The sequence below is a fragment of the Pleurodeles waltl genome, chromosome 6 (genome assembly GCF_031143425.1).
Source record: "Pleurodeles waltl isolate 20211129_DDA chromosome 6, aPleWal1.hap1.20221129, whole genome shotgun sequence".
NCBI classification, from domain to species: domain Eukaryota; kingdom Metazoa; phylum Chordata; class Amphibia; order Caudata; family Salamandridae; genus Pleurodeles; species Pleurodeles waltl.
The window spans coordinates 148779942-148794079 of NC_090445.1; the positions used below are offsets into that span (position 1 = coordinate 148779942).

Consider the following 14138-nt stretch of genomic DNA (forward strand, 5'->3'; position numbering starts at 1 on the left):
AGCGTGAAATAGACATCCTTGAGATTCTCCAGATCCAGGGATGCCAACCAATCTCCACAATGAGGCCTAGCAGTTCCTAGTTTGACAGCATTTTGATCTTGCCCTGCTAGAAATAACAAGATCAGAAGGTAGAGTGTCTATGTTGCATCTCAAACCTCCATCATTGCTGGGGACCAGGAAGTAAAGATTGTAGAACCCTCTGCTCTCATCAGCCGGGCAAGTACTTCCTGCCCCAAACTTTAGATGTGTGCGCCAGAGAGCACACCTTGTTGAAAGCAGAACAGTCACGGGGAAAGGAAAGGAAAAGGTGGATGCAGCCCTTGTGGATAAGCTGTGTGGCCCATCGATTCGTTGCAATTGTCTCTTAAGTGGTGGAAACAGCAGACCCTCAATTACTGGAAGATGATGATGATGATGATTTTAAAGTGGAGAGGTTTTTCAGGCTGCAAAGCCGGCAGAAAGTGGGAGGGGCAAGACTTGCTGCTGCTGTCGGTCGTTCTACTGTCTCCAAGATCCACCCTGGTCCTGAAGAGAGTGATATGGTTGATGGGGTGTCTGGATCGCCTAACAAAAGGTATCTTTGCCAGGACTGGACAGCTATAGAGCAATCTCTCTACAATGTTGATGTTAGAGCCTCATAGGGAAGGCAAGGCTCAGTGAATGAACCACAGAGCTCTGCTGTTTTTGATGCATCTAATGAAGCAATTTGTCTTCTGAATAACCACTATTCATGGAAGGTTATGCCTTTGAGTATATTTTGGACATCCGAAAAGACAGTGGAATGCATCCAAACATGTCAGCATAGAAAAAAAACACCCTGTCCATGGACCGAGCCATGGTGTCCACTGAAACAAGGCTTCACTTCAATTTGGCAAAACTGTCACTGACCAGATCCATAAATGGCTTACTCATGTGCCTTGGCATGGTGGTCACTCACTTTGTACAACTCACACAGGGTACAAACACATCAGGGCAGACTGCATTGGCAGTGCAGGGGACAAGGCTGTAACAAGCCAAGTCTTCAGTCCACTGAGTGAGGGTTTGACTATCGGAGGTGCCATGGGAGAGAGGCATTCTGGTTTGGAGTTAAGAGGAATAAGTTTGGACTAAAAGGAGTATGGGGAAGGTCGAGAAGACCAAGTGCTGATCACCCAGAGCAGGGCTGTGCCCTCTGGCTATCTGTCTTGGGATAACTGGGTCTAAAAAGATTTCTCCCATGATGCAGTCAGGGATCCAAACCAGCATAATTAAATAGCAACAAGGGCTCCATCAGTGAAGAGGAGGGTTGCAACATCTCTATCAAAATGTTAGACTTCTCCACAGAGACCAAGATAATTTCTTAGACTTCAGCTTCTTTTCGTACTAGAGGGACTTCCTCTAACAGTGGGCCAGAGTGCCAATTTGTAAGTCCAAATACAAGCACACATCAGTTTTATAGTGAGGGAGGAGGTTATCAGCCTCCAATCATTGTCTTCTGTGCAGCCATGACCCTTATTAGACAAGGCAATTGCATCACAGCCAGAGTTTAACAACTCTTCCAGGGAAATGTTTGAGCCAGAGGAAGGTGCTCTGCAAAAAGGAGCAGATTATTGAATTTGGCCTTAAGGTTCTACCTTGCCGCATGGACAATTTTTTCACCCTCAACTTGGAGAGCAGTGGTGTATACTTTTCTGAGAGCAAAGTCTGTGTTAGCACCAAAGGAGGCTCAGACTGAAAAGAGAGTGTACAGCGTTAGCTCATGGAGGAATGCGGTCCAGGTCTGGATGCAGTGCCCACAGGACCACGCTATTCCTTGAGAGGCAGCTAAGCAGGTAAAGGAACCCTCCTGAACATCTCCAGCATAACCACCTGGAAGATCTTGAACTGCGTTAGGTCAGTCAATGGACCTAGACACTATCTCGTATCATCTTTAATGTTTGCAGTCTTATCTGAAGAGGAAGAGTTTGCTGTCTGGAACCGTGGTGAGACTGGACACTCGTAGGAGGGGGAGGAACACTTTCCTTAAGGCCAAAGGGAATGTATGCCTGTGGCACTTTTTGCTTTTAATAGGATGATCTTTTGGAAAAATTTCAGACATGAGACTTGCATGGATGTGAAGAAAACACTGCCATATCTCTGCAGGCCTTGGCCAAAAACAGTTTGTTCTCCTGCTCCCAGATGAAGTTCAGGTACTTAGGGAAATACGAGTCACAGGCATCCGCATCGACCAACCTCGGAGTCCAGGTACTACATGCAGGTAACATGCATCTGGCAAGGATATCTTATGGCATCTACAGTGTGGTTTAAACCGGGTATTTCCAGGGGAGACATTTTGAACAAGTCACTGACAAAAGGCTGAGACATTTAATTGGTTAAACACATGGCACTTCGGACCATGTCCAAAAGATAAGGAAATACAGGACAAGACACCAGCAAGCTGGGTGTTGTCCAATATACTCCCTGGTGGTTGGCGTGAGGGCTGAGGCCCCATGGCACTATCTGGCTCAGATGGAGAAAAATTGCTAGAGAAAAGTTTTCTGGGCGGACCTGAAGTGGAGCAGGATCATTCATAAGGGGATTAATTTGCAGGAACATGTACCCATCGGAAACAAAGAGACATTGTCAAGTTTTAGACCACTTCAAAGTAATACATATCCAAAGCCGGTAACACCTACACAGAATTCTTCTACCAATGCCTATATGAAATAATGAAATTAATAGTATGGGTACCTGGTAAGTTTGAAAGGCACTACTCATGGGGACTGCGGTATTACTTTTTGATTATAAAGTTGAGTTGTAAATTAGAATCACTAAAAAAATGTAGTCAGGCCAACTAAAGTTGACTGTTAAACAAACTTTGCACATGAAATTGCCTAAAAAACAGGTGACATTTAATTTTCAGTTTCTTTTTTTCACTACAAGCACCCTTTAAGCCATCAATAGTTCAGATTTACAATAGCAAACTTTCCAATAAACAAACATGCTAAACACAAACTAAATAGGACCAAAATCAAAACACATCTGTGGAATATTCACATATGCACCGTTTCTCAAAGCACACTAAAGCACCTCTAGCCATGGAGACATTCCGTGAGAAGAAGTCAAAGTATGAGAAAGGGGAGGGTGGTTTAACTCAAGAAATGAGTTTTAAGGTTTTGGCTTAAGCAGAGGAGGATTTGAAGCAGACTGTCATTAAGAAGGGGCTAGATCAATATGCTTGGCACGTAAACATCACGTTGTTTAGTTGGTGCACTTCAACCTATTTTATCTTAAGGATAACGAGACGATGGCTGGAAGATCACAGTAATCTTAGGGAGGTTAAGTTTTGTGTTGCGAAACAGAAGTAGTTCGACACTCCTAAGAAAGGCAATAGAGACCTGCCATTTTTCAACAGGGACCCAACAAAATAGTTTTGAGGAGAGTGGCAAAAGAACCAAAAGTGGGGCAGAAATCCGAATGGTCTGTATGTTATGCCCGCAACACATTTGAGTAAACAGGTGCTTTACAATGAAACATAAGTTATGAATGAGTGATTATTCTTGCTCACATTAATTTTCCCACTACATGACAATAGTGGCCTTATTAGCAAAAACCTGCTTAAAAAAAAAAAAGAAAAAAAAAAAAAAAAGGATTTTGTATCTCTCAAAAACAAGAGAGCGTAATGCACAAATGTGATGCATAAAAACTGCACAAATGTTCTATTCCAGGAGAGTGGACTTGTTGTGCAAACATAATCTGTAATTTCAAGTGAATTATCTTCAATGAACTTACCATCTCCATAGTTCTCGTTCACTGGAATCATGCTTTGTGCCTAAAAAAAACAAGAATGTAAGTTGGTAATGCAAGTGGGCATTCATCATTTGTCAATTTGTGCGATGATATGCAGTAAGAAAATGTCACCAGTTTCTGTTGATACACCATTTGTGGTACCATGCTAGTACAAAGGGCACCGAACTCTGGAGCAGTAAAATGAATATTGGCAAAGTCAATGGTCCTCCTAAACATACTTAAACCCTTCAATGGTAAATCTAATAGGTCTGGCTTTTGTAAATGGGAAGTGTTTGGTAACAGTTGTATGAATGTCTGTGTTGCTGCCAATTGTTTTAGAAAAAAAAAATACCATAAAATAGCAACGTCGTGGAATACCACTCTATGGCAGCTGGGAGTAAGACATATTTTGATTAACAGACTGTTTACAGAGTACCCTCTGGAACAATAGTATACAAGGAGTCAGATTAAATTTCTATTGTAAATGGTGAATATAAACGTCATGAACAGTAAACTAGGACATAGTAGATACTTCTGACATTAGGTCAGTATTTTTGGTACAGCTGCAAGAAAGTATGTGCATGCAAGTCTTTACTTTGAGAACAAAAACTAAATCCAACAATGTAATCGAGACTGCAAATGAACTAGCAAGACAGATTAGCTAATGTCATCAAAACAAAGGAAACCTGCAGTCTCTAAATGTAATCATGCCAGTAAATACGTCAAAGAACACACAGACTTTAATTATAAGCTATACTTCATGTTGCACCCGAAGAAAACCAAAATGACTAATTGAACACGATTACCAATGGGAGAATAAATTAACCATCCTCGAAACGACATATTTTTGACGAACAGTCCACACAAGTATTGGTAAACCATGAAAAGCAATGGCTTAAGTGTGCTGGACCACCACCACTCACTTTTTTTTTTTTAAGTATAAGTCACGTGAGGTCTCTAAGCTAAGGTTTTCTGGAAATAGACATATAGGAGCACCTTTGACCTTCTTGTCTATTTCTATAGACCCATGTGGTTGCCAAACAGTTTTTCCAATGTCAACCTGGTAAAAAGCAAGACAGTCTACAGAAGATATCTTTGGAAAGGGTTTAAAATCAAGTGTGCAGGTGCTTCTTTTTGTACTAAAAACCTAGAGTTAGTTATTTGGCAGTTGCCAGAATATGCAGATTACGTGTGGAAATCTAAAATGGCAAAGGCTAGCACCTAAGCAACCAGATTCTCAGGTTAAGTTTGAGGTAGATTCCTGCATCAGTGGAAGATGGCTGGCATTGCCCAAGTAACGGACTAAGAGGGGGAAGACTGGGGGCAGGATGACAGTACAAAGGGAGGCATGTCTTTTTATAGGACCCTTGAAATTAAGGTAATCTAAAGGAAGGCATAAACAGCTAAAGTTGTCAGCAGTTCACATTGTACAAGTAACTATTTGATGCCTTTGTTCTGTCTGTTGAAAAAAAAGCTTTATATATCTGGCATTACTCTTTTTAAAGTAAAATTTACTAATCCTAGGTATCACCTTTATTTTGCTTTTTTTCTTTACTGTATATCCTCCATACAGGAGGTGGGGGTGAACCAAGTTCAGTTGTGTGCATGCAGTATGCAGATCCTTTCCTGAAGGAAACATACCTCATCCTTGTATAGAACTCACACAATTTACAGTCGCACAGAATTTAGTGCGTATTTTTTTAAATAAAGGTTAACGATAATCTTTGAAATCTTCACTATAGACATACTACGCTAAGAATACAGAACCAAAACAAACCTTGAAGGGGAAAACAAGCAACTAAAAACAATAAGTGACTAAAGGCACGTTTGTGTGTGTATGTATGTATGTATGTATGCGCACACATGCTGCCATCTAGTGTTGGGCTCGGAGTGTTACAAGTTGTTTTTCTTCGAAGAAGTGTGAGTCACGGGATCAAGTGACTCCTCCCTTTCGGCTCCATTGTGCATGGGCGTCAACTCCATCTTAGATTGTTTTCCCCGCAGAGGGTGAGGTAGGAGTTGTGAATATACTAGATGTGCCCATGCAATGGAGTAAGTATGTATGTACATAATGTGTATTAAAATATTAAAAAAGCATTTATTTACAAATTTACAATTTTCATTCAACTTATAACGGCTACAGGCTCCCAGGGAGGTGGGAGGGCGCATGTAAATCTGCAGCGTCTCATGCCACGAACAGATGTGCACTGGGCAAGTGACATTTTTCGTTCGATGGCATGTGTAGCTGCAGATACACATGCTGTGCATAGACTTATAAGCAGTAATCTCCCCAAAAGTGGTGGTTTAGCCTGTAGGAGTTGAAGTTGTCTGAAATAATGTTCGTAATACAGCCTGTCCTACTGTGGCTTGTTGTATTGTTAACACATCTACACAGTAATGTTTTGTGAATGTATGAGGTGTAGACCATGTGGCTGCCTTACAAATTTCTGTCATAGGTATATTCCCTATAAAAGCCATTGTGGTGCCTTTTTTCCTAGTGGAATGCGCTCTTGGTGTAATAGGTAGATCGTTTTTTGCTTTAATATAGCAAGCTTGAATACATTTCACTATCCATCTGACAATGCCTTGTTTGGATATAGGATTTCCTGCATGAGGTTTTTGGAAGGCTACAAACAATTGTTTTGTGAAACTGTTTTGTTCTGTCAATGTAATACATTAGTGCTCTTTTTATGTCTAATGTATGTAAGGCTCTTTCGGCTACTGAGTCTGATTGTGGAAAGAAGACTGGGAGTTCCACTGTTTGGTTTAGGTGGAATGGTGATATAACTTTCGGTAAGAATTTGGGATTTGTATGGAGAACCACTTTAGGTTTATGTATTTGTATAAATGGTTCTTGTATAGTGAATGCTTGTATCTCACTTACTCTTCTAAGAGATGTGATAGCTATTAGGAAGGCTACCTTCCAAGTTAAGTATTGCATTTCACAAGAGAACATGGGTTCAAATGGTGGTCCCATGAGTCGTGTTAATACAATGTTAAGGTTCCACGAAGGTACTGGTGGTGTTCTCGGGGTATGCTTCTCTTTAATCCCTCCATAAATGCTTTGATAACTGGGATTCTAAAAAGCGATGTAGAATGTGTAATCTGCAGATAGGCAGATATTGCTGTGAGATGTATTTTAATAGAAGAGAATGCTAGTTTAGGCTTTAAGTGTAATAAGTAACTTACAATGTTCTTTGAGGAAGCATGGAGTGGTTGAATTTGATTATTGTGGCAGTAGTAAACAAATCTTTTCCATTTGTTTGCATAACAATGTCTTGTAGTAGGTGTCCTAGCTTGTTTAATGACCTCCATACATTCTTGTGTAAGGTGTAAGTGTCCAAATTCGAAGACTTCAGGAGCCAGATTGCTAGATTGAGCGATGCTGGATTCGGGTGTCTGATCTGTTGTTTGTGTTGAGTTAACAGATCTGGCCTGTTTGGTAATTTGACGTGAGGTACTACTGATAGGTCCAGCAGTGTTGTGTACCACGGTTGGCGAGCCCTGGTTGGTGCTATGAGTATTAGTTTGAGTTTGTTTTGGCTTAGTTTGTTTACCAGATAAGGAATGAGTGGGAAAAGCGTAAGCAAATATCCCTGACCAACTGATCCATAACGCATTGCCCTTGGACAGAGGGTGCGGGTACGTGGACTCAAAGTTTTGGCATTTTGCGTTTGTTGCAAATAGGTTAATTTTTGGTGTTCCCCAGCATTGAAAGTAATCTTGTAGGATCTGGGGATGAATTTCCCATTTGTGTGTTTGTTGGTGATCACGACTGAGTTTGTCGGCTAACTGGTTTTGAATGCCTGGGATGTATTGTGCTATTAGGCGAATGTGATTGTGAATCGCCCAATGCCACATTTTTTGTGCTAAGAGACACAGTTGTGACGAGTGTGTCCCTCCTTGTTTGTTGAGGTAATACATTGTTGTCATGTTGTCTGTTTTGACAAGAATGTGTTTGTGGGCTATCAGTGGTTGAAATGCTTTCAATGCTAGAAACATTGCTAACAGTTCTAACTGATTAATGTGCAGCAGTTTTTTTGAATGTCCCACTGTCCCTGTATACTGTGCTGGTTGAGGTGTGCTCCCCACCCCATCATGGAAGCATCTGTTGTGATCACGTATTCAGGCACTGGGTCTTGGAATGGCCGCCCTTGGTTTAAATTTATAGGGTTCCACCACTGAAGCAAGAAGTGTGTCTGTCGGTCTATCAACACTAGATCTTGGAGTTGACCCTGTGCTTGTGTCCATTGTTTTGCTAGGCACTGTTGTTAGGTCCGCATGTGTAGTCTTGCGTTTGGGACAATGGCTATGCATGAAGACATCATGCCTAGAAGTTTCACTACAAACTTCACCTGGTAGTGTTGGTTTGGCTGCATGTTTAATGCTATATTTTGGAAGGCTTGTATCCTTTGCGGACTTGGAGTGGCAATCGCCTTTTGTGTTGAGTGTTGCTCCCAAGTATTGTTGTATTTGGGATGGTTGCAGATGTGATTTTTGGTAATTTATAGAAAACCCTAGTTTGTGTAGCGTTTCTATAACGTATTGCGTGTGAAGAAGACACTGTTGCCGAGTGCTGGTTTTTATTAACCAATCGTCTAAGTATGGGAATACGTGCATGTGCTGTCTCCTTATATGAGCGGCTACTACTGCAAGGCATTTTGTGAATACCCTTGGGGCTGTTGTTATCCCAAATGGTAACACCTTGAATTGGTAATGCACGCCCTGGATTACAAACCTTAAGTATTTCCTGTGATAAGGATGTATGGGTATGTGGAAATATGCATCCTTGAGATCTAACGTTGACATGTAGTCCTGATTTTTGAGCAAGTGAATCATGTCTTGAAGTGTTACCATGTGGAAGTGATCTGATTTGATGAAGAGATTCAGCGTTCTGAGGTCGAATATGGGTCTCAAAGTTTTGTCTTTCTTTGGAATTAGGAAATATAGGGAGTAGACACCTGTTCCTTTTTGATGGTTGGGTACTAGTTCTATTGCTTGTTTTTGTAACAATGCTTGGACTTCTAGCTGTAACAGGACTAAGTGTTGTTTGGACATATTGTGTGCTCTTGGGGGCACATCTGGTGGGAAATTTATGAATTCTATGCAATAACCATGTTGGATAATGGCTGGGACCCATGCGCCCGTGGTTATGTTTGTCCAGTTTTTGTAGAATGCAGCAAGTCTCCCCCCCACTGGTGTTAGGTGTTGGGGGTTTGTGACATTGAAGTCACTGTTTGGCTGGAGTTGTTTTAGGGCTTTGGAATTTTCCCCTTGCTCTTGGGAATTGACCACCCCTGTAAGAGCCTCAAAACCCCCCTCTCTGGTACTGCCCCTGATAGGTGGGTCTGGCTTGTGAGGTAGAAGGCTCTGGGGTTTGGGTACGAAACCCCCCTCTAAACTGTGGCCTTCTAACAGTGCCTCTGCTTTGTGGGGATTAGAGCGCGCCCATGGCTTTGGCCGTGTCCTTTATTTTCTCAATTGCCATGTCCACCTCCGGCCCGAACAATTGTTCCTGGTTAAAAAGGCATATTTAACACAGCTTGCTGGATTTCCGGTTTAAAAGCTGAGCTCCGTAACCATGCATGCCTGTGAATGGTTACCGCAGTGTTCACTGTCCGTGCTGCTGTGTCTGCCGAGTCCGGTGCAGACCTTATCTGGTTGTTGGAAATTGCTTGTCCTTCAACAACCTGTTGGGCACGTTTCTGGTGTTCCTTGGGCAAGTGCTGTATTATATGTTGCATCTCGTCCCAGTGCGCCCTGTCGTAGCGAGCCAGTAGAGCTTGCGAGTTGGCAATTCGCCATTGATTGGCTGCTTGTGCTGCCATTCGTTTGCCCGCAGCATTGAACTTCCGACTTTCCTTGTCAGGGGGTGATGAGTCTACTGACGATTGGGGAGTTTGACCTCTTCCTTGCTGCTCCCACGACCACCGAATCTGGTGTCAGTTGCTGTGTTATAAACACAGGGTCTGTTGGGGGAGGTTTGTATTTTTTCTCCACCCTAGGCGTGATAGCTCTGCCTTTCACTGGGTCCTGGAAGACTTGTTTTGCATGCTTGAGCATTCCTGGGAGCATTGGCAGACTTTGGTAGGAACTGTGGGTGGATGCCAAGGTGTTAAATAGGAAGTCATCCTCTATTGGCTCCGAATGCATTGCTACATTGTGGAATGTAGCTGCTCTTGATAACACCTGAGTGTATGCAGTGCTGTCCTCTGGAGGTGATGGCCTTGCCGGGTACCAATCAGGACTGTTGTCAGAGACCGGTGCAGCATACAAGTCCCATGCATCCGGGTCATCCTGCGTCATTCCCGTATGTGTTGGTGACTGCATTGGGGGTGTTACTGGGGACAGCTGTGGCGAATGCAGTGGAGAAGACTGTGGCGAAAACCTTGGTGGTGGTGTTTTGTCTCTAGCCACCTTTGCCTTTGGCTGCATTTCTGACCCTTGAAATGCCAGCTTTCTTTTAATTGGAGGAAGAGTTTGAATTTTGCCAGTCTCTTTCTGGATGTGCAGCCTCCTTTGAGTATGGTCTGGTTCCCCCATACTTATTTCCTGCTCAAATCTATGTTGTTGCATTTGGCTGGAAATTCCGTGCTCTTCCGTGTAAGAGCCTACTTTCGGCTCCGAGGCTGCCTTTTTCGGTACCAAAGGTTTGGAAACCGTGTTTTTCGGTTCCGAAACAACTTTCTTTACTTTGGGGGTGTCGAACTCTCGGTGTTGAGTTTGTTCAGAGGAGGAATCTCAACCGGAGTCGGATGTGTTCTGCAGTTGTGAGGCCTTTTTCGGTGCTGATGGTTGGTCACTGTGTTTTCGATGGGTAAAGCCATGGCCTGTTGGCGGTGGCATCCCCTTGGCCTTTATGATCTTGGAGTGAGTCTTGGACGGGGCAGTTTTACTCAGTTTTCTGAGCTGTTGTCGGTAGCTCACTTTCGGAGTCGTCCGAGTCCGTCCCTTGTATGGAGATTCTTTCCTCCTCCTCGACGTCTATCTGTTCTGTCGTTGTCGACGCCATTTGCAGTCTTCTGGCTCTTTGATCGCATAGGGTCTTTTTCGATCTAAATGCCCGGCAGGCCTCGCAGGTATCCTCCCTGTGTTCCGGTGATAGACACAGGTTACAGACCAAGTGTTGGTCTGTATAAGGATACTTCGCGTGGCAATTCGGGCAGAAGCAGAAGGGGGTCCGGTCCATTAGTTTCGTCAATGGACGCGGTCAGGCCGACCAGGCCCTGCTGAAGAGTGGAAGCCCCGAAGGGCCGCCGGAGCGCTTCTTCTATCGGTGTCGATATCCTAACACTAAAACCGGTCCCGAGCGAGAACAATACCGTCGAATTTTCGATAATTAGCTAACTTTCCCGATTCGAAATAAGGAGCGAAGAGGAACACGTCCGAACCCGATGGCGGAAAGAAAACAATCTAAGATGGAGTCGACGCCCATGCGCAATGGAGCCGAAAGGGAGGAGTCCCTCGGTCTCGTGACTCGAAAAGACTTCTTCGAAGAAAAACAACTACACATGCCATCAAACACATATATATATATATATATATATATATATATACACACACACACACACACACACACACACACACACACACATATATATATACATATGTACAAGTGTTTGTTTAACTTAAACGGCTACAGGCTTCTGGGGAGGTGGGAGGGTGCATGTGAATCTGCAGCGGAACATGCCACGAACAGATGTACACTGGGTGCGTGACATTTTCCGTTCGATGGCATGTGTAGCTGCAGATACACACGCTGTGCATAGACTAGAAAGCAGTTATTCCTCCCATAAAAGCGGTGGTTAGCCTGTAGAAGTTGAAGTTGTTTGAAATAATGTTCTTAGTACAGCTTGACCTACTGTGGCTTGCTGCGCTGCTAAAACATCTACACAATAATGTTTAGTAAATGTATGTAGTGTTGACCAAGTAGCTGCTATACATATTTCAGCCATTGGTATATTTCTTAAGGCGGCCATTGTAGCCCCTTTTTTCCTTGTGGAATGTGCTTTAGGTGCAACTAAGAGTTGTCTTTTAGCTTAAAGGTAACATGTTTGGATGCATTTTACTATCCATCTTGCTAAACCTTGTTTTGAAATGGGGTTACCAGTATGAGGTTTTTGAAAGGCCACAATAACCGTTTAGTTTTTCTGAAGGATTTTGTTCTATGTAATACATTAGAGCTTTTTTAATATCTAATGTATGCAGGGCTCTCTCTGCCACAGAATCTGGTTGTGGGAAGAAGACTGGTAGTTCCACTGTTTGATATGATAAGGTGATACTACTTTAGGAAGAAACTTAGGGTTAGTTCGTAGTTCGACTTTCTGTTTATGTACTTGTATGAACGGTTCTTCAATTGTGAAAGCTTGAATTTCCTAACTCTTCGCATTTATGTAACTGCGACTAGGAATGAGACTTTCCATGTCAAGAATTGTATTTGACATGAGTGCATAGGTTCAAATGGTCGGCCCATAAGTCGCCTAAGCACTAGGTTGAGATTCCACGAAGGCACTGGAGGTGTTCTAGGTGGGATGATGCGTTTTAACCCTTCCATGAAAGCTTTGATAACAGGAACTCTAAATAATGAGCTGTGCTGTATATTTTGCAAATATGCTGGAATTGCAGTGAGATTTTTTTTATTGGAACAAAAAGCTAAATTTGATTTTTTGCAAATAGCATACAATATCTTGTGTTGATGCTGAAAGAGGGGCTATTTGTTTAGATTGACAGTATTATACAAATCTTTTCCATTTGTTGGCATAGCACAATCTGGTAGTGGGTTTTCTTGCTTGCTTAATTACTTCCATACATTCAGTTGGTAGTTGTAGATACCCAAGTTCTATGATCTCAAGAGCCAAATCGCTAGGTTGAGTGTGTTGGGATTTCGATGCCTGATCTGCCCTTTGTTTTGTGTCAACAAATCTGGTCTGTATGGGAGTTTGGAGTGTGGTACTACGGACAGTAGTACTAGTGTGTACCACGGTTGACGTGCCCACGTTGGCACTATGCGTATCAGATTGAGCGTGTTTTGACTCAGTCTGTTGACTAGAAATGGAATGAGTGGGAGGGGGGGAAGCGTAAGCAAATATCCCTGACCAATTGATCCACAGAGCACTGCCCTTGGATAGGGGATGTGGGTATCTGGATGCGAAGTTTTGGCATTTTATGTTTTCGCTGGTGGCGAACAGATCTAGGTCTGATGTTCCCCATTGTCGAAAGTATTTTTGAAGTACTTGAGGGTGAATCTCCCACTCGTGTGTTTGTTGATGATTTCCGCTGAGAACATCTGCCAATTGGTTGTGTATCCCTGGAATGTATTGTGCTATCAGGTGAATTTAGTTGTGGATTGCCCATCTCCAAATTCTTTGGGCTAGGAGGGAGAGTTGGGATGGATGTGTCCCTCCTGGTTTGTTTAGGTAATACATGGTTGTCATGTTGTCTGTTTTTATAAGGATAGTCTTCTGAGTGAGAAGAGGCTGAAAAGCTTTGAGTGCTAGGAATACAGCTAACAACTCTAAGTTATGTCTGTGTAACTGTTTGTGTTCAGCCTCCCATTGTCCTTGAATGTTGTGATTGTTGAGGTGAGCTCCCCAGCCCATCATTGATGCATCTGTTTTAAGTATGGTCTGAGGCACAGGGTCTTGAAATGGCCGCCCTTTGTTTAAGTTTGTGGATTCTACCATTGAAGGGACATGTATGTTTGGTGGTCTATCAACACTAGATCTTGAAGTTGACCCTGTGCCTGTGACCATTGTTGTGCAAGGCACTATTGCAAGGGCCGCATGTTTAGTCTTGCATGTGGAACAATCGCAATACAGGATCCCATCATGCCCAATACTTTCATCACAAATTTGACAGTGTACTGTTGGCCTGTCTGTACTTGTGCTAATATACTGTGAAATGCTTGCAAGCCCAAATCCACAAAGAATACAAGCATTTTTGGGGTATTTAATATCACCCCTAAATACTGCTGAATTTGCGCAGGTTGTAGTTATGACTTTTGGTAGTTTATGGAGAACCCTAGGGTGTGCAGGGTTTGTATTACATAATGCGCATGGTTTTGACACTGTGTATGACTGTTGGATTTTATTAGCCAGTCGTCGAGATACAGGAAGACATGGATGTGTTGCCTTCTTAGGTATGCTGCCACTACGGCAAGGCATTTTGTAAACACTCTGGGAGCAGTTGTTATCCCGAAGGGTAACACTTTGAACTGGTAATGTTTTCCTTGTATTACAAACCTGAGATATTTTCTGTGCGCTGGATGGATGGGTATGTGAAAATACGCATCTTTGAGGTCTAATGTTGCCATAAAATCTTGTTGTTGTAACAGTGGGACTACATCCTGTAGTTTTACCATGTGAAAGTGTTCTGATAGGATGTAAAGATTG

The 14138-nt window shown here is 42.8% G+C and overlaps 1 protein-coding gene across 1 annotated transcript in view; it reads right to left on the minus strand.

Moving 5' to 3' along the window:
* Positions 1-14138, minus strand: part of JUP (junction plakoglobin) — a 127230-nt gene that overhangs the window by 11053 nt on the left and 102039 nt on the right. Inside the window, exon 13 of the mRNA XM_069237656.1 lies at positions 3751-3790. Within this exon, the coding sequence (XP_069093757.1) occupies positions 3751-3790 (40 nt within the window). The remainder of the gene's footprint in view (positions 1-3750; positions 3791-14138) is intronic.